This window comes from Sorex araneus, chromosome 7 (genome assembly GCF_027595985.1).
Source record: "Sorex araneus isolate mSorAra2 chromosome 7, mSorAra2.pri, whole genome shotgun sequence".
Lineage (NCBI taxonomy): Eukaryota > Metazoa > Chordata > Mammalia > Eulipotyphla > Soricidae > Sorex > Sorex araneus.
In genome coordinates, this window is record NC_073308.1 from 38,773,407 (window position 1) to 38,795,334 (window position 21,928).

At 47.3% G+C, this 21,928-nt stretch overlaps 1 protein-coding gene across 8 annotated transcripts in view; it reads right to left on the reverse strand.

Annotated features, from left to right (window-relative positions):
• SRGAP2 (SLIT-ROBO Rho GTPase activating protein 2) overlaps positions 1-21,928 on the reverse strand; it is a 291,283-nt gene that overhangs the window by 14,771 nt on the left and 254,584 nt on the right. For all 8 annotated transcript variants that reach the window (XM_004610061.2, XM_055144899.1, XM_004610060.2 and 5 more), the window contains exons 14-19: positions 20,222-20,282; positions 14,696-14,773; positions 13,689-13,823; positions 12,009-12,114; positions 3,395-3,619; positions 294-373 (exon numbers count right to left, since the gene is read on the reverse strand). In XM_004610061.2, coding sequence (XP_004610118.1) covers positions 294-373; positions 3,395-3,619; positions 12,009-12,114; positions 13,689-13,823; positions 14,696-14,773; positions 20,222-20,282 — 685 coding nt within the window. The remainder of the gene's footprint in view (positions 1-293; positions 374-3,394; positions 3,620-12,008; positions 12,115-13,688; positions 13,824-14,695; positions 14,774-20,221; positions 20,283-21,928) is intronic.

Consider the following 21,928-nt stretch of genomic DNA (forward strand, 5'->3'; position numbering starts at 1 on the left):
CAGCTCCAGAATGAGGAGCTGAAACATGTGCGTCGGGGCAAGAATGGGGGCATGAGGGTGGAGGGTATGAAAGGGACAGAGTGTCACCTGTTATGCTATGAAGAGCAATCTATACTCGAGGAGGGCTGTGTCTCGGAGGAAGGGAGGGATGAAAAAGATGTGCTCCTGCCTATCTGCAGCGGACTGCTGGGCAGGAAAGTTCATGAGGGGCACAGGAGACCAAGTCCCTTCCGACCCGGACACCCGCCCTGTGGCCCTCTTTCCCCACGAGAGCAGCATGCAGGCCCTTGTACCGTCATCACTCATGTGGTGCTCGGTGGTCACATCCTGGGTGGAGTCTTCCGTGGAGATGGTCTCTCCGTGAGGGCTGTCACTGCAACAGAAGCAGGAGGGATGCGGATCAGCGCTTGCTCACAAGACTTTTCTCATTTGTACAGAGAAAAATCTCTACCAAATCTGTACAAAAGCCAGCTTATGCACTTGGCAGTTGCATGAGCAAGTTACTTCCTCTCTCGAAGGGATTAGCTGCTGACTCTGTAAGCGGAGAATAATGGTTGTATCCTGCACAGAACTGTGTGAGGATTAAAAAAATAATAATAATTCCATAAAGAATCTGGAACTTCTATGAGACAATCTAGAAAAAAACACAGTTGCATAAAGGACCTGGAAAGACGAGTGGGACTTCCTTTCCTTCTCATTTTGCTGGATGTCTCTAGGCTGCTCTGGACTAGTACCAGTCTGGGAAGTGGTGAGAAGGTGAGGGTGCATCAGGAGAAATGGTGGTGGTGGTGGGGGTAGGGAAACAAGAACAGCAGCAGAAGAGCTGGCTGTGGACTGGGCTTGCAAGAAGGCAGGATGGAAACCAAGTCAAGTTCTTGAATAAACTCTTGGAGTCTAAACTCTTCCAGGGTAGAAAATTGTCAGTGGCCAAGGAAGTTCCAGGAAAGTTGATTCTTTTCCCAATCTCTTGGCCCTTGGACTTCAGAGCCCATGGAAAAGACTGGGGAGTTCTTACTTCCTAAAAAGTAGAAACGTATTTGTTGCAAAGTCTTCTCTGACAGCCCCAGAAACAAGTGAGTCTCTCCAGGGAGTACTCCCAGCCCTCATCAGCCTGGCGTCCAGTTTCATTTTTGAGCCTAGCAAGGCTTTCATTTCTCCCCAGCACTGGAGAGGTTGCTAGAAGGTTGCTCAAGGACTGGGTTTAGGTTCTGAACTCACCCCACTTAAGCAAACCAACTCCTAGGAAGCCCTACAGATTCTACTAAATATCCTGGGAAGTTAACTGGAATTCCTTTTTGTCAAAAACAAGCAAACAAACAAAAAACCATGGGCACACCTTTTCACTGTTTCCGAGGCCTAACAATCTTCTAATGAGTTTGGAAACACTGGAAAATCCTTTACCATGAATCACTCTTCCCTGGGTTTTGAGTTAATGTATGTGACTGTCCGAAGACAGAAGGTAATTCTCACACTTCAGAGTGTCCTGGGTGTCTCTCAAGACAATAAGCCCACCAGGCCGACACTGATCTCAGAAGCCCAGCCCGCCACAGGGCGGGCGAGCCTAGGAAGCCGGCCCCAGTGTCAGGGAGGGTCAGCACGGTGGGAAGGAACAATTGGCCTCTTCTCCCCACAGCTGCAGGGAGCCTGGAGCTCCCCTCCCTCTGATGTTCTGGTCTCACGATCATTCTCCAGGGCTCTGGGGCTCTACTTCCCCTCCTGCCACTCCTCCTACCCCTCCAAGGGTCTTAAATCACTTTGCCTGGAACTCCCCTCTCTTCTAAAAGAGGAGAGGCTGGAACCTTCTAGAAGGCAGAATCAAGGGGATGGGTGGTCCCTTTTATTTCTAAGTCGCTTCCTCTCGCTCTTCAAGGGCCTTGGGCTTCCCAGCAGATCTGTGGTAGCAATGCTGACGGACCATCTGGATTTAACCGCGGTTGCTAATAAATGTTGATGCACAGCAGGGCAGAGGGAGGGCGTGGAGGATGCGCCCTGGGCCGGGCCGGGCGGCAGAGCAGTGGGGGACCTGGGGCAGGTCCAGAGCCTGCAGAGGACTGACACCCGAGAAGGGAGAGCGGACTTCAGAAGGAAGGCAGAGCAGGGACTGGGAACACTACTCTGTGCTGGTCCACAGAGGTACGAGGGGGAAGCTAACTTTTCAAGTTACAGGTACAGGACAGTTCCTCACCAGCCAATCGCTTGAGCCCACACAGCCCCGATCCCCGCCAGCCATCTGGCGAAGGCCAAAAACCTTCTTTCTAAGCTGGCACGCGCCAGAGTTTTCTGCTTGGCTTCAGAGAGTGGCATGTGAGGAGAGGTGAGGACCGACCCAGGGGAGTCAGTGACTCCATGGTGCCCTCTTCACTCTGAGCCAGGAGGCTTGCGGGGATCAGGGAGAGGTGTGGACCAATCGGCCTCTAATTAAGTAAATAACCTTCCCCTGCCCCCTCAGTTGGTAGCAATGGCCGAATGGGTTCCAGATGTCAAAAATCAGAGAAAATCCGATTTGAATGGACTTATGTTTTCAGCCTAGGCTGAAACATTATTCAGAGGGAGAGGAGAGGGGAGGAAGCTGGGGAGGCAAGGGATATCAGATAGTGAAAGAGAGAGGCTGTTGTCTTGTGGTTAGCGGGAAACGCCACTGTGGGGGTAGCTGGGGGTGTAGGGGTAGTGGATGGTCTTGTCCCAATGGTCAGAGGGCCGATGTGGAATCCCCCTCACTGGGGTGGCCTGAGCTGGGAGACCCTCTCAAACAGGATAGAGTGATTGGTGATTTGTCTCATGGAATACTCGAGTGGTGATACGGCCCGGAAGTTCTTTCTAAAATCTCGGCTACCAGGGCAGGTCACAGAGAAATCTCACCCTGTAAAATGTAATCTCATCCGAGGAGGCGGAGCTGTGTCTAACATGCTGAAAACAAAACTTTGCCCTCACTCCTCCTTCTCGTCATCGTTTCTGAAACCTCCCTGAATTATCACCTGAGAAACTCAGTCTTGGGAAATTGTTCTCCACTGCCGACACTCTTCCCAGGCAGAGAGAAGTCCGCTGGGACCAGGACCGTTTCTCACCGGGCTCTGAACAGGGGCCCAAATCTGCTGACGGAAGAGCAGCGGCGCTATCAGTAGCCGATGGAACTTCCCTTCCTGGAGCTTCCGAATCCCGAGGCTGCTGTGTCTTTCTCCTTCAGCGCCCCTCGCCACTCAGAACTCATTAGAGAGAGGTGACATGAGATGGCACTTAACTGGAAGTCAGGTCAGGGTGGGGCACTGGCCTCTGCATCCCTAGCTCCCGGCGCTTGAGGCATCTGGAGAGCTTGAGCTGCCCTTCGGTCCTGCCTGGCCAGCCGGCTCCCAGGTCAGTGGGCACTGGTGAGGCCCGCCCTCCACTTGCCCCTTACCAGTAATCCTCCGTGCTTCCTCCTCTGCTGTAGACCGGGCCCTCCAGCTCCCTGGGGTTCGGGAAGATGTTCTCGTGTTGGATGATGATGGTTTTGATCAGCTCATTCACATGGGCCTGGCAGGACACCTGGTCATGGCCCTCAGGCACTGACATCAGCGAGGGCCCGAAGCAGATGGCAAGATTGTAGGGGTCCATCATGTTCTCTTCACTGAACTGTGATAAACTGGGGGAAGAAAGGAGAGGGTGGAAGCTGGAGAACTTTCCATTTCTCACATGAATGCCCAGGAAACAAAATCCTGGGAGGCACTGCCAAGATGAAAAGCACGAGTCCCACAGATTACCACCTGCCTCTCCGGGACCCAGGCTCATCTGAGAGGACCCAGAAGTGCGAGAAGGCAACGGAGACCCGGAAGGTCATTCAGAAGCAGGGGAAGGGAAGGCGGAAGTACCTCTGCTCTCTCTTTCTCCAGTACCCTGTTCAAGTCCTGCTTGTCAGCAGCCCCCCACTGTCCCCACAAATCCACTCTACTCTTAGAGATGGTTCAGCTCAGCTCACAGACCAACTGAGCAGATGGGAGCCCTCAGGCAGCCCCGGGAATGAGAGTCAGAAGACACCGGCACTGTGCACTGTGGAACTTCTTGACTGATAAAGTGATAGGGACCTTCCATTTGAACTCTGGACTTATTTTTAAAAAATAGCTAATTAGTGTTTTTGTGTTCTATTACGCGGAGTTAATTTCTTTCGGGAACACCTAAGACAGCTGTTTTTCATTTTCATGATATTCCCCTCTATTATTCCATTCAGGGTTTATTTAGAAAAGGTCAGCGTGCTGCACAGGCATCCTCTGGCTGAGTCTGACTTCATTACTCGGGATTTATTTACTCTGGGAACTCCCCTTTCCAGTCCGCAGCAGTCCAGCCACCCTTTCAACCTTGGCTGAGGACACAGCGGATACAAATTGTTTGACTGAGTTTTTGCACATGACGTATCTCCACTGGTCTTTTTCCAGACACCAAAGATTTGGCCCACCCCACTGGGGTGGGTCCCCCACTTTTCTACACACACACACACACACACACACACACACACACACACACACACACACACACGCACACACACACACAGAGCTTACAGAGCTGTGTGCTATGTAAAGTGGTGGCCAACCCCACTGGGGTGGGTCCCCCCACCACACACACACACACACACACACACACACACCATGCACACTCGCACACACGCTGTGCACTAGTGGTTCTGCGTCTCTCATGGCACTGGCAGGAATTCTCAGAGCCTGATTCATTCAGATCCTGAAAAGAATCCAAAGCCTTAAGCTCATCATGCTTTGAGTAGCCATTCTTTTTTTTTCTTTCTTTTAATTTTTCCTTCTGTTTTTCAGGCCACACTTTTGGGAACTAGGCAATGCTCAGGGGTTACCTGTGGCTCTGTGCTCAGGGATCACTCCTGATAGGGCTTGGGGGACCATATGGGGTGCTGGAACCCGAACTCCGGCAGACGGCGTGCAAGGCAAATGCCCTACCCGCTGTACTATCACTCTGGCCCCCAAGCAGCCATTCTTTAGAACTGCAAAGTTCGTTTCTAATGCTTTCCACGCTCAAATCACCCAGCTGGTCTCTCTCTGATTTAAGGGTTCTCTCAACAGAAGCTTCTAGAATGTCCCCTGTCATATCAGGGAGTCACTGGCCTCTGGGACCTAGTCAAATGCAGGGAGCCCAGTGACGGGTGAGGTTACAATTCTAAGGGGCCGAATTGCTTCCTCATAGGTCTTAAATATTTTTTTTTTTTTTGCTTTTTGAGTCACACACAGCGATGCTCAGGGGTAACTCCTGGCTTTGCACTCAGGAATTACTCCTGGCAGTGCTTGGGGGACCATATGGGATGCCGGGGATCGAACCCGGGTCGGCCGCGTGCAAGGCAAATGCCCTACCCGCTGTGCTATCGCTCCGGCCCGAGGTCTTAAATATTTAATTTAAAAATTCTCTGGTTCCTGAATTTAAAAAAAGCAGATATTCAGGAAAGGCTAGAAGTTTGAACATCTACTTCTTAGCTTTGAGAAACCAGGGCTGACCCTCCCACAGCGGCCAGCAGGTTGACCCGGCCGCCAGCTCAGCTCTACCACTCCTGACTCATCTCAAGTAGCTGCAAGGCAGGCAGCTAAACCACACGGACACACAGGTCCCCGTGGCTGAAACCTCTGGGGCATCCTCAGGAGTCGGGTGGGCCTCGCACCCGCCCTGCCAAAGCCCCGGCAGTTGCGCCCACACCCTATCGCTGCAGTCACCCCAGGGGCTCATCGCCACTGTTTCCCTAATATTCTCTGCAGAGACGCCAAACTGTGAGTAATCGCAGGTACCCAGGCCCAGGCTAGGACTCTGAGAGCTGCTTTCTCGGCAGCCTCCCTCTCTCCCCACACTCCGGAAGCCCCGGCAGCCCTGCCCACCTCCCACAGCTGCTGCCAGGTCAACTCACAACCCAGGCCCAGACTACAGACCCTGAAGTCTCTGGACACCTCCTAACTCCTCAGTCATGAAACTCCAGTAGGAGCCCACCAGATAAGATAGGAAAGTAACACAGACGCCAACTAAACCCTACGAACAAGAGCAATAAACACAGAAGACTCAATTAGCAACAGCTTAATAATAAATCCTCAAACAAGGACTTAACAACCTCATGATCAGCTATCACAATTTTCACATAAAATCGATTTTTTATGCTTATTGATTTTAATAGTGGAACTTTGTTGTCTAATACGTTTCAACTCTAGAACTGTGTCAACACTTGTGGTTTTACGGATATTAAGATAAAATTTAAAAATTTAAAAGATGGGGGTGAACAAGGAAATCATGCAATTCACTGCAACATGGATGGAACTGGGAGGTATCATGTTAAATGAATAAGCCAGAAGAAGGACACAGTATGATCTCACTTATACGTGGTATACTCTGAGATACTGCACGAGGGAGTGCAATCTATGAAAGGTGGGGTATGCCTAGATCTCCCTTGGCCCAGAGTAAGGGAAAACAGAGGAGGAAAGAAACTGAGGGGAAAAGAAGAGATAGGTGGGGTGGAAAGAAATGAGGAACAGGGGCCAAGGGGATCCAAGTAAAAGAGTGGTGTAAAGGAGTAGGTTATGTCAAGTAGTCCAGCTAAATATCCAGAGAGTGAACAACACAAGAGATCCAAGCGTCACCAACCAAACTTAAACAGGTGGCAGGTCAGAGATGGGGTTGTGGGGGAGGGAACCTGGGAACCCTGGTGGAAGAAAGAGGACACTGGCGGTGGGATCGGTGCTAGAACATTGCATGGCTAAGACCCAACTGTACGTAACTTTATAGATCATGGTGCTTTAATAATTTTTAAAAAAAAGTTTAAAAATGGGGGTGGGAGAGATAGTACAGGGATTAAGGCTATTGCTGTGCAGGCAGCTGACCCCGGTTCAATCCCTAGCACCACCTCTGGTCCTCTGAGCACTGTTGGGGGTGGACCAAAACCCAAAGAGGAGATAGACACGAAATAAAATTACCTTGGGAACCTCGCTGATAAGTGAGGCATGAGGTATCACAAGCCAAAGCTGTAACTAATCTCAGACTGGTCAGTCCCTGGAATTATGCAAGGACAATGAGGAGCCCTAGGTTTTAAGTGTGAGTGGACACTGGAAGAAAATCAGTAGTTGTGGGGAAGCCCGGAATCAAGGAGAAGCAACTCGAATCCCAGAATCCCAGTCAAGTTCTGTGAAAGATTAAAAAAATTCTGCAAGCCTTCTACAGTATGTGAAGATCAACTGGTTTAATAAATAGGATGTAACGTGGTGTCATGGATGGGTCTCATGAGTCAAGCACTCTTTCTTTTTTCAGTTAAAATATAGACCAAGATTCCTCTCTGTCTTCTGATATACAGTAGGTACACCTTAGTTTAGGGGACAAAGCAACGATTGTTAAAGCTATTTGGGAGATACAGGCTTCAGAATTTGACAGCCTTGAGTGGTAGTACGGAGGTTAAGGCACTTGCCTTGCATAAGGCTGGCACCAAATAGATTTCTGAAACTGTAATATGGTCCCCTGTGCATAGCCAGGAGTGACCCCTGAGCACAGAGCCAGGAACAAACCCCGAGAACAACTGAGTGTGGCTCAAAACTACAAAACAAACAAAAAGAATTTCTCAAGGGCTGGAGAGAGAGTAGTCACTTGCCTAGAACGTGCCTGACCTGGGTTGGATTTCTGGATTCCCACTGGGTTGGTCCCCTGAATACTACTACGAGTAATTTCTGTGTGCAGAGCCAGAAATATCACTGAGCACGACCAGCTGTAGAATGTTCCCCCCCACCTCTCACGCCCCAAAAAAGGATATGACAAAAATTCAGGATTCTCTACCAAGAAAAATTCATATATGTACACACATAAGGTATACACAATTTCACAATGATTGTGTTAATAATCCTTAAAAACTATGGAGACCATACCTAATATTAGCCCACAAACATGAATTCATATTTTTAATTTATTTTTTGTTTTTGAGCCCTAACAGGCAGTACTCAGGGGTGACTCCCAATTTGGAGCTTGGGGGGGGGTCCACTCTTGGCGGTGTTCAGGGTTCTGAAATGTGCCAGAGATCTAACTCAGGGTTCCTTCTTGCAAAGTGTGCACTCAGGTCCTCTGTGCTATTGTTCTAGCCAGGTTTTTTAAAAATTTTTAAAAATTTTTATGTTTTTTTGCTTTTTTGGGTCACACCCGGTGATGGTCAGGGCTGACTCCTGTCTCTGCACTCAGGAATCACTCCTGGCGGCACTCGGGGACCATATGGGATGCTGGGAATCGAACCCGGGTTGGCCACATGCAAGGCAACATCCTACTCACTGTGCTATCACTCCAGCCCCAGGGGTTTTTTATTTTATACATTTATCTATTTTAAATTTTTTAGGGGTGCACACTGCTGGAATTTAGGCATTGAAGGCCTTATGCTTGGGGGAAATGTGGTGCTAGGGATTAAACCCTGGCTTCCTGCAGGAAAACATGAATTCCAACCCAATGAGCCATCTGGATAACACTGGTAACAGTCCCCCCCCCCACTTTCGTTTTTTGTTTTAAGGCCACAGCCAGTGGTACTCAGGGCTTAATCCTGGCTCTGTGCTTAGGGATCACTCTTGGTGGGGCTTGATGTACGTGGTGCTGGGGATTGAACCCAGGCTGGTTGCGTGTCAGGCAAGTGCCCTACCTTCTGGCTCCAGCTCTCTTAGAAATGTTTTTTTTTGTGTGTGTGTGTGTGTGTGTGTGTGTGTGTGTTTGTATGTGTGCGCATGCACCTATGCTGATTTACAGAAGTGTTATCTCTTCTACATGTTGTAGAATATTTTCTATAGTTTCTATCCACAATATTTGTGAATTTTTTGACTTGATCTGAACTCATTATCGTTTATGTATTTAAAAAAGGTTTAGTGTAGTGGTTAGGATCACAGTTTTGTGTGTGTGTGTGTGTGTGTGTGTGTGTGTGTGTGTGTGTATGGGGGCGGGGGGTGATGAGAAAATCAGAATTGGTGTGGAACCCTTGTTCTGGACTTCAACTTTGTTTTTCAGTCTCCCTACATCTGGTGGTGCCTGGCGGTAGACTTTTTGCCTTTTTAGTGATGTGTGTTTGTCTCTTTGATGACATTTAGAAAGAAAACAAACCAAGAACTTAACAGTCCAATAGATCTAATTTTGAGTCCTAGTTTTACTGCTGACTAGTTCTACAACTTTACTCTAGTTCCCTAATTTCTTACTATAAAATGGGAGCATTATTTGTTGATTTTAAAAAACTCTCGGGCTGCAGACAGCACAGAGAACACCCTGTGAGAGACAGAGACCAGCACTGCAGAGGGAGGGACAAGGGAGGGGGATGCTTCCCTCCACTTCAGTAAAGTTGCTGATGCTGGAAAAAATTATTTTTTAAAAAAAGAATCCAATTTAATTTTATTTTAGGCACTGTGGTTTACAAGACTGTTATTAGTAGGGTTTCATACATGAAACATTTTGGCACCACGTATTTATTTTTGGGTCTCCCCAGTAGTGGTTGGGGGCCCAGGTGCTACACCCAGCCTGACAGTTCATGCCTGGGCCGAGCCATGCTGTGGGGGTGCCATGGTTCTGGGGGTTTTCAGGGCCATACTCAGTGGGGTAGTTCTTTTTTTTTTTTCTTTTTGGGTCACACCCGATGATGCACAGGGGTTACTCCTGGCTCTGCACTCAGGAATTATCCCTGGTGGTGCTCAGGGGACCATATGGGATGCTGGGAATCGAAGCTGGGTTAGCCGAGTGCAAGGCAAACGCCCTACCCGCTGTGCTACTGCACCAGCCCCCTTAGTGGGGTAGTTCTTGTGGGGCCCTGTGGTGTCACAAATCAAACTCTGGGCATCTGTCGAGAAAGTATGTGTCCTAGCCCTTCGAGTCATCTCTGCAGCCCGGTGGGGTCTTAGCACATCCGCTATGGGGCTGTGGTAAAGATGAAATGATGATTCACTTAGCATCGTGCCTGGTACAGAGGTGGTACCCAGTGAACATTCTCTGGAACTAAAGGCTGATTCCTTTTTGATATGGGCTCTCAGCTCTACTCAGGGGCTTGCTGGCCTTCAGCACCGAGTGATGAGCATCTCCTGACACGTATTATCTAACACAGATTCTGGACTCCCAAATCTAAATCTTAAACCCTCAGGGAGAACACTAAGCTTTCAACAGATTTTCATTAATTAGTTTATTTTTGATTTGGGGGCCACACAGAGGGGTGCTCAGGGACCATTCTTTGCTCTATGCTCAGGAGTGACACCTGGCAGGGCTTGGGGGACCGTAAGTGGTGCTGGGGCTAGAAGAGAAGTCTCAGGCAAAGTGATTACATTCAAGGCAGGGTCGAATGTACCTTGCCTTCTGTTCCATCACTGCAGTCCCTAGGCAAATTTTAAAATATATGAAATTTCATAAAACCTTTCAACTCCACAGGCCCTTGGGGTTTGATTTGCTAACAACAGATTATGGGCAAGTTATGCTTGATGCCTAGTGGACCCTGACGGACCATGAATTTGTAAGTGGGCTCGTGACGGCCTCAAGGGATGTATCTATCCCATTGCAGGTAAGATTAAGTGGCTAGGAAGAAGCTTCATGTCCACAAAGAAATATGTGCTAAAACATCATAGCCCTTTGCTCTAATGTTTTGGTTCCCCTCATTTGATCAATTAATAGACCCATATAAATGAGCAACATTATGAGAAAAACCCTAACGCAAGGGTGGCAATAAATGGCAACCAAATTCAGCCTTGGTGCCGGGGGTGGGTGAAATCGGTGGACCGGGGAGAACCTGCTCACCTGAGCCACAGTCTAACCCTACGGGGTGCGGCTGCCACGTGGCAGTGTGGTGACAGTGTTCCTGGACTGCAGGTTTCAGGAGAACAGAGAAATCTAGATTTTTAAAAGTAACTGGCCCCTACTATTCAATTAATTCATGTGTTCCAGACACAGTGGGCCTACAATGAATGCTCTGACAGCCTTAACTAGACCTCTGGTTGTCCATTTGTAACCTCAGGTTGCTGACGAAGATGCTGCAGTAAAGGCAATGGAACTGGTAGAAATGCCTCAGTGATGACATGTCCTCACATTGATTTTGCTGCATTCTATGAACTATAATTTCTGCCCTAAATAAGGACCTATTGGCTGGAAGTAAAGAAAAGTCTCATTTAGGCCTGTGGCTCTCTCTCTTGCAGTCACTTAGACAGCAGCCGTATATGAAGGCTCTTCCTATTGGTAGGAGAGTTTTTCCACCCAGGGAGTCAGATTCCTGTTGGCTGCCAACTTAGAGTCTCACTTGCAGGTCTACAGGCACCTCAGGTCATTGTGCCCACTCGCTACCTTGTCTTCAGCCCCTCCTCCATACGGTGTCTTTCCCACCCCATAAGTGACATCACTATTAGTTCCCTGTTGCCAACTGAAGTTGTAGAATTTCTCTTTACTCTCACACTATAGCCTAACCATCATAAGTCCTGTCAATGTTTTATATAGATATATATATAAAACAATGTTTTATATATATATAACATTGTCTGTATGTATATATATATGACATTGTGTGTGTATATATATTTATATCTGTATCTATATAGATATAGATATAGATATACACACACACCCGCAAACCTGACCTCTTCTCACCATTTTCTATCATTACATCCCTGAAGTCTAAACCACCAACATCCCTTGCAGGAACCACAAAGTAACCTCTGAATGAAAGCCTTGCTCTTCTTCACAGGCTTCTTCATAAAACGGCAGGTAGCTTTTTAGCTGGCCCTGTTCAGATCCCTGCATTCTTTCCCTTCTCTAACCCTTGCTTATTTTTCTTCTGGGCATTTACTATTACCTAACGTATCATCCGTTATTGTCTCTTCCCTCGAAACTCAACTCACTGAGATCAGAGCTTTGCGTCTGAACAATGTATTCTTTGAGTCGGCACCTTGCCCAGCACGAAGCAGGGGTTCAGTTCCTATTCTGTGGTCTGAGGACTTGTCCTCGGTCCCCATATAAACTTTCAGTGGCAAGAGCCAAGGCCTGACCCTGCTCCCCAGAGCAAGTTTACTCACTGATTGAGGAAAGCAAAGAGGTATCTCATGATGATCAGAGTGGTCTTGGGCAGGACCAGGAGGGCTTTGCGGATGTGCAGGGCTCTCTCTTGCAGGTTGTCCATTGCTGAAAGAGGAAAGCCAGGCATTACCCGCCACGGTGACTGAGCGCGCTGGGCGTACTCCCCTTACCCCAGCAGGTCTAACAGAGTGGCTAAGTGGATACTGTGTACGGCCTTCTATTGCCGTGGCTCCCTGGGGGATGGGGGGCTACTATGATAAGCACAGACACTAGTGCAGGACTTACGGTATATACTCCTTGGGCACAAAAAGTTCATCCCTGCACCCCTTATTAGACCCCCACCAGACAAGGAACTGTGCATAACCCAGCTCAACACCCAGCTTTGGAGGGCCTGTGTGTGGGAAGGGGAGGCTGTGGTGTGCCTGTCCTGCCTGCTGTTACTCTCTGGGCAAATCTGGCACATCTCTCCCTGCTTTATCTGCAGTGGGGAGAACAGGAAGATCATGTTTAGAACTGAAAACAGCAGGCCCATCATGCCCCATTAATGAGACAGACATACGGCTATATGCCAGTGGCCTCTGTTATGGGCTAGCCTTCCCCTTTCCCAGGGTGCCAGGTGGCTACCATACATTTTGATAAGGACCTCGGTTGTAAGAAAGAAACAGCGAATGCACCTCAAAGGTAAACTGAGCGCCCAACTCTTCTCTTGGTAACCTGAATACACTTAAGACATAAGGCCTTGAAGAAAGACCCGAGGGACGCAGTTACTTGGTTACCCACAACTCATTTGCACTAGCCACAGTGGGTCAAAACAGGAGCCATCTGAACGCTCGGGGGCCTTTCTCAGAATGAAAGAGAGGTCAGCGCTCAGGGTGTATGCTGAGTCACAATGCAAATGCGGAGAGCATGAAGATGGGCAGATTCTGGAAGGATCTCTTCTCTAGTTCAAAGGCACTGCCTCCCCCACCCTACGGAACCATCATCTCAATGGTTCTCGGAAGGCAGATACTATGCCAACTTTTGTGAATCATTTTCCATGGAAAATAAATGCAAGGATGTTCCAGTATAATGAGTGAAACGAAATATCCAGGAATAGCTTTTTCAAACCCTACTTTCACAATTAGAGACAGAGAAGCTCCATGAAGGAAAAAGTAGAGAAGAAATTTCTCTCCGGGAAAATATCATATTACTACTTTTAAATGCACAGAGGGCTTTTAGAAAAGAACATCCATTAATATATCCAGCAGTTACACCACTTTCTGTTAAAGCAACAAAGAGGATACTTCTGTAACGCCTTGGCCTTTTCCCTTTGTGTCATGAAATAGCACAACACTTACTAAAATGTATAAGCTTATAATAACTGAAAAGGAATAGATACGAATACAATTGCGTTTTATTGAAGAAAGATAAAACCCGGGAAAGCAAAGGATATGGATAATAAGAAAGAAAAAAGCCCCGGAGTTCCACCTTGTGGGCCTAGATTTTTACCAAAGTCGTGGTACCTAACTCCTCTCCCACCAGGAAACGAAGGCGTGAGGACCGGGAGAAGAAATTTTGCAGGGGGAAGGGAAAATATTCCCCCAAAGCTGATGAGAACAGCAGACCCATGGAGAGTTTTTACCTGTTGCTACCAGCCCAGCTTCCCCCAGAACCAAGCCTGCAGTTAGGGTCATACTTACTAACACAGGCCATCAGGTCGTGGAAGATATCCTTAGGAAAGAGGGGGTGCTCCAGGCCCCGGAAGTACAGCTTCAGGACGCCAGCAATAGAATCCATGTCATGGTCATTCTGGTCCCCTGCCAGGGGGTCTTCTCCTACCCCCGGAAAGGAAAGGCGGAGAAAGGCAACTCAACACAAAAGACGAGACAGAGGCAGTGGAGACGGGGTGGCCGAATAAAGTCATCATCCCAAGTCCAGAAGGTGGAGCACCCAGGACCAGGTAAAGCAAAGGCTGTGCAGGCTCAGGCACCCAGAGCCAGGCCTTTATGCTCATGGCCTTTGTGCCAGTCCAGCTCAGGGACATCTATTCCCTGTGGACTTGGGTTGAGGGGACATTGTGATTGACTTTCTCACTAGAACCAGGATTCCCGCTTGGGGCTCAGTCTCTGGGGATGGAAAACGAGGCCAAGGAGGCCAGCCCTCCTGGCTACTTCTCACACCACGGGGTCTGCAACAAAGGATACCTACTTAGAGGGGAACAATCGTGCCAGAGCTCCCTATGGAAAACTTCCTATCAGACGTGATTAGATTTAATGACAGGACCAACCTCAAATTGAAACTATGTATATCCATTACAGTGACGGAAATTGCCAAAGCTTGCCTATTACCTTAATAGCCCACGAGATAATAAATGGCCTCCAATGAGCAGGCGCATTAGCCTTGATATTAACTGCCACCGAGGGTTCGGGATGAAGCTATAAACCACCCAGATATTATAGTTAACTTCTTTGGGTTTGGCAGATAATCCTCAGGAGAGAGGCAGGATAAATGGGGCTCACAAGGCGGGAGCTGGGATGTGTCCTGGCATCTCTCTGTGGGAGGGAGCAGGACTGACAATCTCTCTGTCTCTGGAACTGGGCTGATGGGAGCCAAGCTATCTTAATCTGAATGCCTCAGGGGAGTAGCTTGAGGGGTGCCTCAGGGGACAGGTAAGCCTCTGGTCTTATCCTGAAAGCTATTTCCTCACCTCTTTCAAAGGCATTTTTGATATCATTTACTTCCACCTGTGATCCTGATACCCGGAAAATTCCTTCGTGCTGTAGACCTAGGAAGACAGGAAAAGTGAAGAAGGAAAAAAAACACAAAAAACAAATTTGCAACCTTAGCTCTAGGTCAGTCTCCTCCAGTGTACTTAAGCACCCCAGCTCTGTAGTGCAAGGATTCTGGAAAAACCACTAGATGGCATTAGCCTAAGAAAATGCTGAGTTAGTTTTTGAGCCACACCCAGCAGTGCTCAGGGCTGGTTCTGCACTCAGCTATCATTCCTGTTGCAACTTGGGGGACTATAGGGGGTCCTGGGGATGGAACCTGGGTCAGCCATGTGCAAGGCAAGTGTCCTACCTGCTGCACTATCTCTCTGCCCCCCCCACCCCCTACAATTCGAAGAGAGAGGCAGGCTGCTTCCCAATATAAAAAATAGGTTTTGTTTTTTGTTTTTGCTATTTGGGTCACACCCGGCGATGCACAGGAGACCATATGGGATGCTGGGAATCAAACCTGGGTTGGCTGCGTGCAAGACAAACACCCTACCCACTGTACTATTGTTCCAGCCCCTTGTATTTCCCTAGTCCTCTCTACCAAGTAGAGACACAATCCCTGACACTTATTTTGTTGTTGTTTTACTTTGGGGCTTATTCCCGGCCAGCGCTCAGGGCGCCATATGGGATTTGGGGGATCAAACCAGGTTGGGTGCGAGCAAGGGAAGCAACCCACCCACTACTTCCTCCACCCCCACCCTTTCCCACTTTTCTTTTTTTTCCATCCAGGGTCAGGAACAAAAACCGGGAAGGCCATTAACTATAAACTTCATCAGAATTTCATAAGGTCTGAGACGATAGTTATGGCTTAAGCTGTTCTAATTCTATATGGCTGTTTTAGAGAATAATACCCATGAAACAAGGCAGGGCCAGTTAGCAGTCTTACCAGACACTAAGCGAGCCACTAGCTTTCATTGAAGTCTTCTCTCTCTTTTTTTATTATTATTATTTTTTTAATTGAGTTGAAGTCTTCTCTTAAGACCAAAAGGTATGGATGTGTCATTATTATAATGCACACGGTAATTCTAACTGCTGGGTTGTTACAGTAGAAATTTTTTTTTTTTTTTGGTTACACCCGGCAATGCACTGGGGTTACCTCCTGGCTTTGCACTCAGGAGTTACTCCTGGCTCTGCACTCAGGAGTTACTCCTGGCGGTGCTCAGGGGACCATATGGGATGCTGGGAATCGAACCCAGGTCCGCCGCGTGCAAGGCAAACGCCCTACCCGCTGTGCTATTGCTCCAGCCCCTATAGTAGAAATTTTTTTTTAATTAATTAATTAATTTATTTTTAGCTTTTTGGGTCACACCTGGCGATGCACAGGGGTTATTCCTGGCTCTGCACTCAGGAATTACTCCTGGTGGTGCTCAGGGGACCATATGGGATGCTGGGATTTGAACCTGGGTTGGCTGCGTGCAAGGCAAACGCCCTACCCGCTGTGCTATTGCTCCAGCCCCAATATAGTAGAAATTTTTAAAAAAAGGTGTGTGTAGTTATTGCTGCTAAGAAAAGCTCATCCTTACAACAGTCATGTGGCTGAGGTACCAGCAAATCCATTTTCTAGTGATGACCCAGGTTATCACTTAGGCTAGCCAGGTGATGAGAACCGGAGCCAGCACACAGATACTGGCCTTCTGTGGTGGTTTACTCATTCCTCAAACATGGCACATGGGGCCCACTGGAGTGAAAAGGCACGGAGGGCAGGAGCTGCTTACGTTCAGCGTGGATATGGCACCCTGAGCACCATCTATGCAAATGCAAAGTTGGTGGGGGGACGAGGAAGCACGTTGTTCAGTGCCAGCCTTGAAACTGCCCTGATCTGCTACCTGTCAGAGCATCAGGCCTGCCCAGCGCTTCTCAGGAGTCCTACGTCTCAATCTTGAGCATTTTACCAAAATCCTTCGGTGAGGGCATGATTCTTCTTCTTCTTATTATTTTTTTCCCCGCTTTTTGGGTCACACCTGACAATGCACAGGGGTTACTCCTGAATCAGGAATCACTCAGGAATCACCCCTGGCGGTGCTCAGAGGACCATTTGGGATGCTGAGAATGGAACCCAGGTTGGCCGCGTGCAAGGCAAACGCCTACCTGCTATACTATTGCTCCAGCCCCTATTTTATGCTTTTGGGCCACACCCCATGCTTAGGGTTTAGTCCTGGCTAAGTGGTCAGGGACCACTCCTGGCAGGATTTAGGGGACCACATGTGGTGCCAGAGACTGAATTTAGGTCAACTGCATGCAGCACAAGCACCCTACCAGCTATAGGGATTTTCAGTCCCATTTAAAAAAAAATTTTTTTTTGTTATGTCAGAGAAATCTCAGATTTTTTTTTTTTTTGCTTTTTGGGTCACACCCGGCGATGCACAGGGGTTACTCCTGGCTCATGCACTCAGGAATTACTCCTGGCGGTGCTCAGGGGACCATATGGGATGCTGGGAATCAAACCCGGGTCGGCCGAGTGCAAGGCAAACGCCCTACCCGCTGTGCTATTGCTCCAGCCCCGAAATCTCAGATTTCTTTTTCGGGAAGACAAACTAGAATAACGCTACCTTTAGCCCACTGTTTCAGAACTCCTTCCCTCAGGGAGGGGTGACAGACTTCTATTAGCCAAGTGGTCAGAATTATCTATGGGTGCCAGAATAATCTATGGGGGAAGTATTAGCTTTTATTTGTTCACTTGAAGAAGATAGACTTCCAGGAGTCACCGAGTGATCTTTGTCTTGAAAAAGAGGCAAAAGGTCAAAAAAGTTTGGCAGCCTCCCTGAGCTGGACTTTAGGAGGTAAACTCTGCAGGCCAGAACTGAAATCCTAAATGCAGTTGAAGCAATATTAAGAAATTAGCAAAGGAGTCACTTCTTGCATTGAATTTATATTCTGGCTTTTAACAAAACTTACCAGCTGCCTGTGCCTCTAAGGACTATTCCTCTCAGAACAGGAGAAGCAACAGGAGAGCCCGGGAACCCCAATGTCGGGGCAGCCATCATCAGTCTGGCGCATGTAGGGAGGTGCAGACTGGTAGCCTCACATGTGCAAGGCAGGTGCTTTGCCATTGAGCTATCACCCTGCTCCGCTGGCGCCTTCCAGCCCACACCATTACTCATACTTTGTGGTGTCAGGGCTCCAACCCAGGCTGGCTGCATGCAAGCTAGCAATACCAGTTGTATTGCTCTGGCTCTATTTTCTCTGATGGTTCTAAGTTCACACAGCAGTCTGGAATCCTTCCAAAATATTACATTCTGTTTGAAAGCCTCCAGTAGTTTCCCAACTCACTCAGAATAAAATCCGAACACCTACTAAGCCAAGGAAGCCCTAAGAGTCTGGTCTCTGGCTTTACCTGCTTTCATTCTCTCAGTCCCAGTCACAATGGTCATCAATATTCTTTTTTTTTTTTTTTTCCTTTTGGGTCACTCCTGGCTCTGCACTCAGGAATTAATCCTGGCAGTGCTCGGGGGACCATAAGGGATGCTGGGAATCAAACCTGGGAATCAAATCAGCCGCGTGCAAGGCAAATGCCCTACCCGTTGGACTATCGCTCCAGCCTCAGGTCATCAGTATTCTGGGCCTTGTTCTGCCAAGCCCTCTGCACCGGACACTCCCAGAAGCCCATGCAATCCCTTCCTTCACTGCTTTCATGACCACCTGAACATCACCTTCTCAGGAGATGCCTTTTCCAGAACAACCTACCAGAAAACTGTGCCACCTCTTCATTCCCTATCTCCTCCCCTTGCTTTATACATTCCTTCAACATCCTCCCCAACACTGGACACACAGCATACTAGTTCATCAACTGACCATCTGTGTATTTGTCCACTAATAGGATGTAAGGTTCATAAAGATAACAACCCTTTTTTACACACAGCAAAAATATACATAATTTATACTTGCGGAATTAATGAAATGTGTGAATAAATGAACAGGCCTGCAGACTCTCTTCTTCCTATTGTCCTTTAGGCACCAACAATTCCCACCCTCAACTCAGTTTGGGGTTATCTGTACCCATTGCTTGGCCATTAATCATTATTATCTAGTGGGATTTTTTACACGGCTATTCTGAATTACTATAGCTTATCTTCTTTTTGAACTGAACCGTCCACAGGCTTATTTATTTTCTTAAAAGTCACGTGAAGACAGGAACAACACATTACCCCTTTCTTGTTTTCTTGTCTGACAATGCATGGTACCTAGCATTGATCAGTGGCTTGATAATTACCTGCTGACCATTCAATAATGGTGTACACTTATTTCAAGTGGATAAAGATCAATAAATTATAACTGGTTAAAATGGGGTGGGTTTTTGTTTGTTTGGGGGCCACACCGGCCTGCTTTGGGGTTGCTCCTGCCTCTGCACCAAGGAATTACTCCTGGTGGGGCTCAAGAGACCATATAGCAAGTGCGGGATCAAACCTGGATTGGCCACATTTAAGACAAGGACCTCCCTACCTTATCTCTCTGGCCCTGAACATCTGTTTTAAGTATTCTGAAATCACTGTTATTCCAAAAGCAATTACAAACAACGTCCCAGTTTATAAGCAGAGAGGAGGGTGAGGAAAGGAGAAAGATTGGCTGCCCCTGAATTTAGACCAACAACCGTCTACATACCTCCCTCCCTCCAGAAAGGCCACTCTGTCCCTTTTCCTATTACTAGGCACAGTAGCATCTAAAGATAATTTTTCTTAAAATTAAAAAAAAAACTGAACATTAAAATTTCAGTGATATCCTGTTCCTAGAAATCGTCACTTCATTCTGATTGCCAAAAAAACCTGTGCTTTCTAAAAACTCCTAAAGCTGGATGATCAATTATATGACATTTCATTTCCACTAATTCTTAAATTTTGCCTAAGCAGTTCTAGGAGCTGATGAATTATTGAGCTTGAGATTCAGCTTCGTCTAAACAGAACATTACATTACCCCTTTAGTGACCTGCTGTAGGCTACGAGGGAGTCAGACTCTCAGTGTAGGTGACGGTTTAAGGCCTGCTCTCACTGAGCTGCTGGGGGTCCATACTGCGAGAGCAACCAGGATAAAAACTGAGTATCACTAGGAACTAATGCAACATTATAAAAGGAATTGCTTTCAAACCGCCGTGATGCAGAAAGTCAAGATGACATAATGGCCCTGGCCGTGCAGTGAGAGGTACCAATGCGTGCAAAGACAGTGAGTAACGGCGAAACTTCGTCACACATCATGCCAGCTGTGCTGACTCACGTAACAGCTGCAATTTAAAGCCCACTCTACAGCTAGGAAAGGGAGTGTGTAAGTCACTTTTGAGGTAAAAAACATATGATGTCTTTCCTCCATGTCTTGGTGTGGTCATTCTGAAGCAGCTGACAAATAAAATTTTATTCATTTTCTGAGAATGTCAGGAGGGGAACTCAATTTCTATTCTTATTTTACAAAGAATTCCTGGAAGTTCTTCGCTTTGCACAAATATGGGCAAAGCTGTAAGTCCTGCTTACCATGTCTGCTGATAAACCGGATACAGCTTTCTACCACCAGCGGAATCGCCTGGCTGGAATCCTGGAAAGCCCAAGAGAGACACAGGGTCAGATTCTTTCAGTGGGACAACCTACACCCAGAGAAAGCGGACAAGTGTTAAAGAACTTGTGTCAGCTGGATGAGTGGTCAGTCTCCAAAGCAGCATCTGAGCGCAAACACATTTTCTCTTCGGAATGCCATACACAGGCCTGAAATTCAGCTGTCCCAAATGGAACTTTTCTTTTTTTTCTTCTTCTTTTTTTTTAAAATCCCAAACCAGATCCCCAACCCCAGCAATCCAATAAAATCCAACCAGTTTGATGGTACTTCCTGATCTTTGCCCCTTAAATATTTCTCAAATCCAGATACAATCCATTTGGGCTGGAGTTTCCTGCGTCCCTGCTTGGGGTAATTTCTCTTCCTTTATTTTATGGGATTCTCTTTCCTTTTTCCTTTCATATGTCCTAAGTAAACCTATTTAACTTGCAAAACAACATCTCAAATTCATTTCAATTATCCCCATCTCTACACCAACCCAATACACTGGTGAATCTTCTAGGCCTCTAAACCATCTTCCTCTTCCTTCATATAGTGACTGTATGACCTTTAGCAGGACTCACCATCGTCTCTCTTTCAAAGACTTCTCACTTTCTTTACATAGCTGTGTGTGCACAGAATCCCGCCTTTGCCCCACTGTTTCTCTTCGTTGACTCTTCCCCAGTCTTTCTGTTGCAGTCACTCTGGGCTTTCAGTTCTCCAGAGATCCTTCGTTGTGCTGCATCAGCTTTTGCTACTGAAACCCTCTGTGTGCCCTTGACCCCTACTTGAAGGATCCTCGTGCAAGTAAAACTGCCTCATAGGTGCTTTCCCAGACTCCCCATATGAGTTCAAGAGTTCAAGACTCATCTCAGCACCTTGTACTTGTTCTTTCAGTCCTGACTGTGATTTAATTGTGTATGTGTGTGTGTGTGTGTGTGTATGTGGGTTTGCATTTGTGATTACTACAGCTGAAACTTCAGAGAATAGATGCTAGGTCAATTTTTGCATGTTGAACACTGGTCATGATGTTCTCATATATGAGGTGCTCAATTAAAATCAATTAAGGGCAATAGAATGAACCAATGAAGCGTCTGAAAAGGGAATGGAGGATGGAGTGATGGTACAAGGGTTAAGATGCATGCATGGTCAATTGGATTTGATCCCCAGAAACGCATCTTCGGATGCAACCCTAAGACCCGCCATGCACTTCTGGGAAGAGCCCAGGGCCTTTGAAGCAATGCTTTTGGGAGGCTCCTTCTGCCCCAAAGAAAGGGAGTTTGTTAGGCGTAAAAGATTAAAAAAATAAAGCAGAGTTGTGTGTGTGTGTGTGTGTGTGTGTGTGTGTGTGTGTGTGTTTATAAAGTCAACTCTTGGGAATAGTGGAGACTACTTCAACTTGGCAGTAAGCAAAGAAGAATTCTCAGATATCCATTTTTGCTCTGCCATTTTGTTATACAACTCTAACCTCATTTAATTCCTCCGGGCCTCCACTTGGTATATACAAACTAGGGAGGAGACTGGTGCTGAGATGAGTAATATTTCCTATTGCCACATGAACATGTGCTTAACATTTACAGAGGGATTAATAGAGGCGTTGGGCCATGCACTAAACACTTTGATGGATGGGTGCTAGTAGCAAATCCATGAGG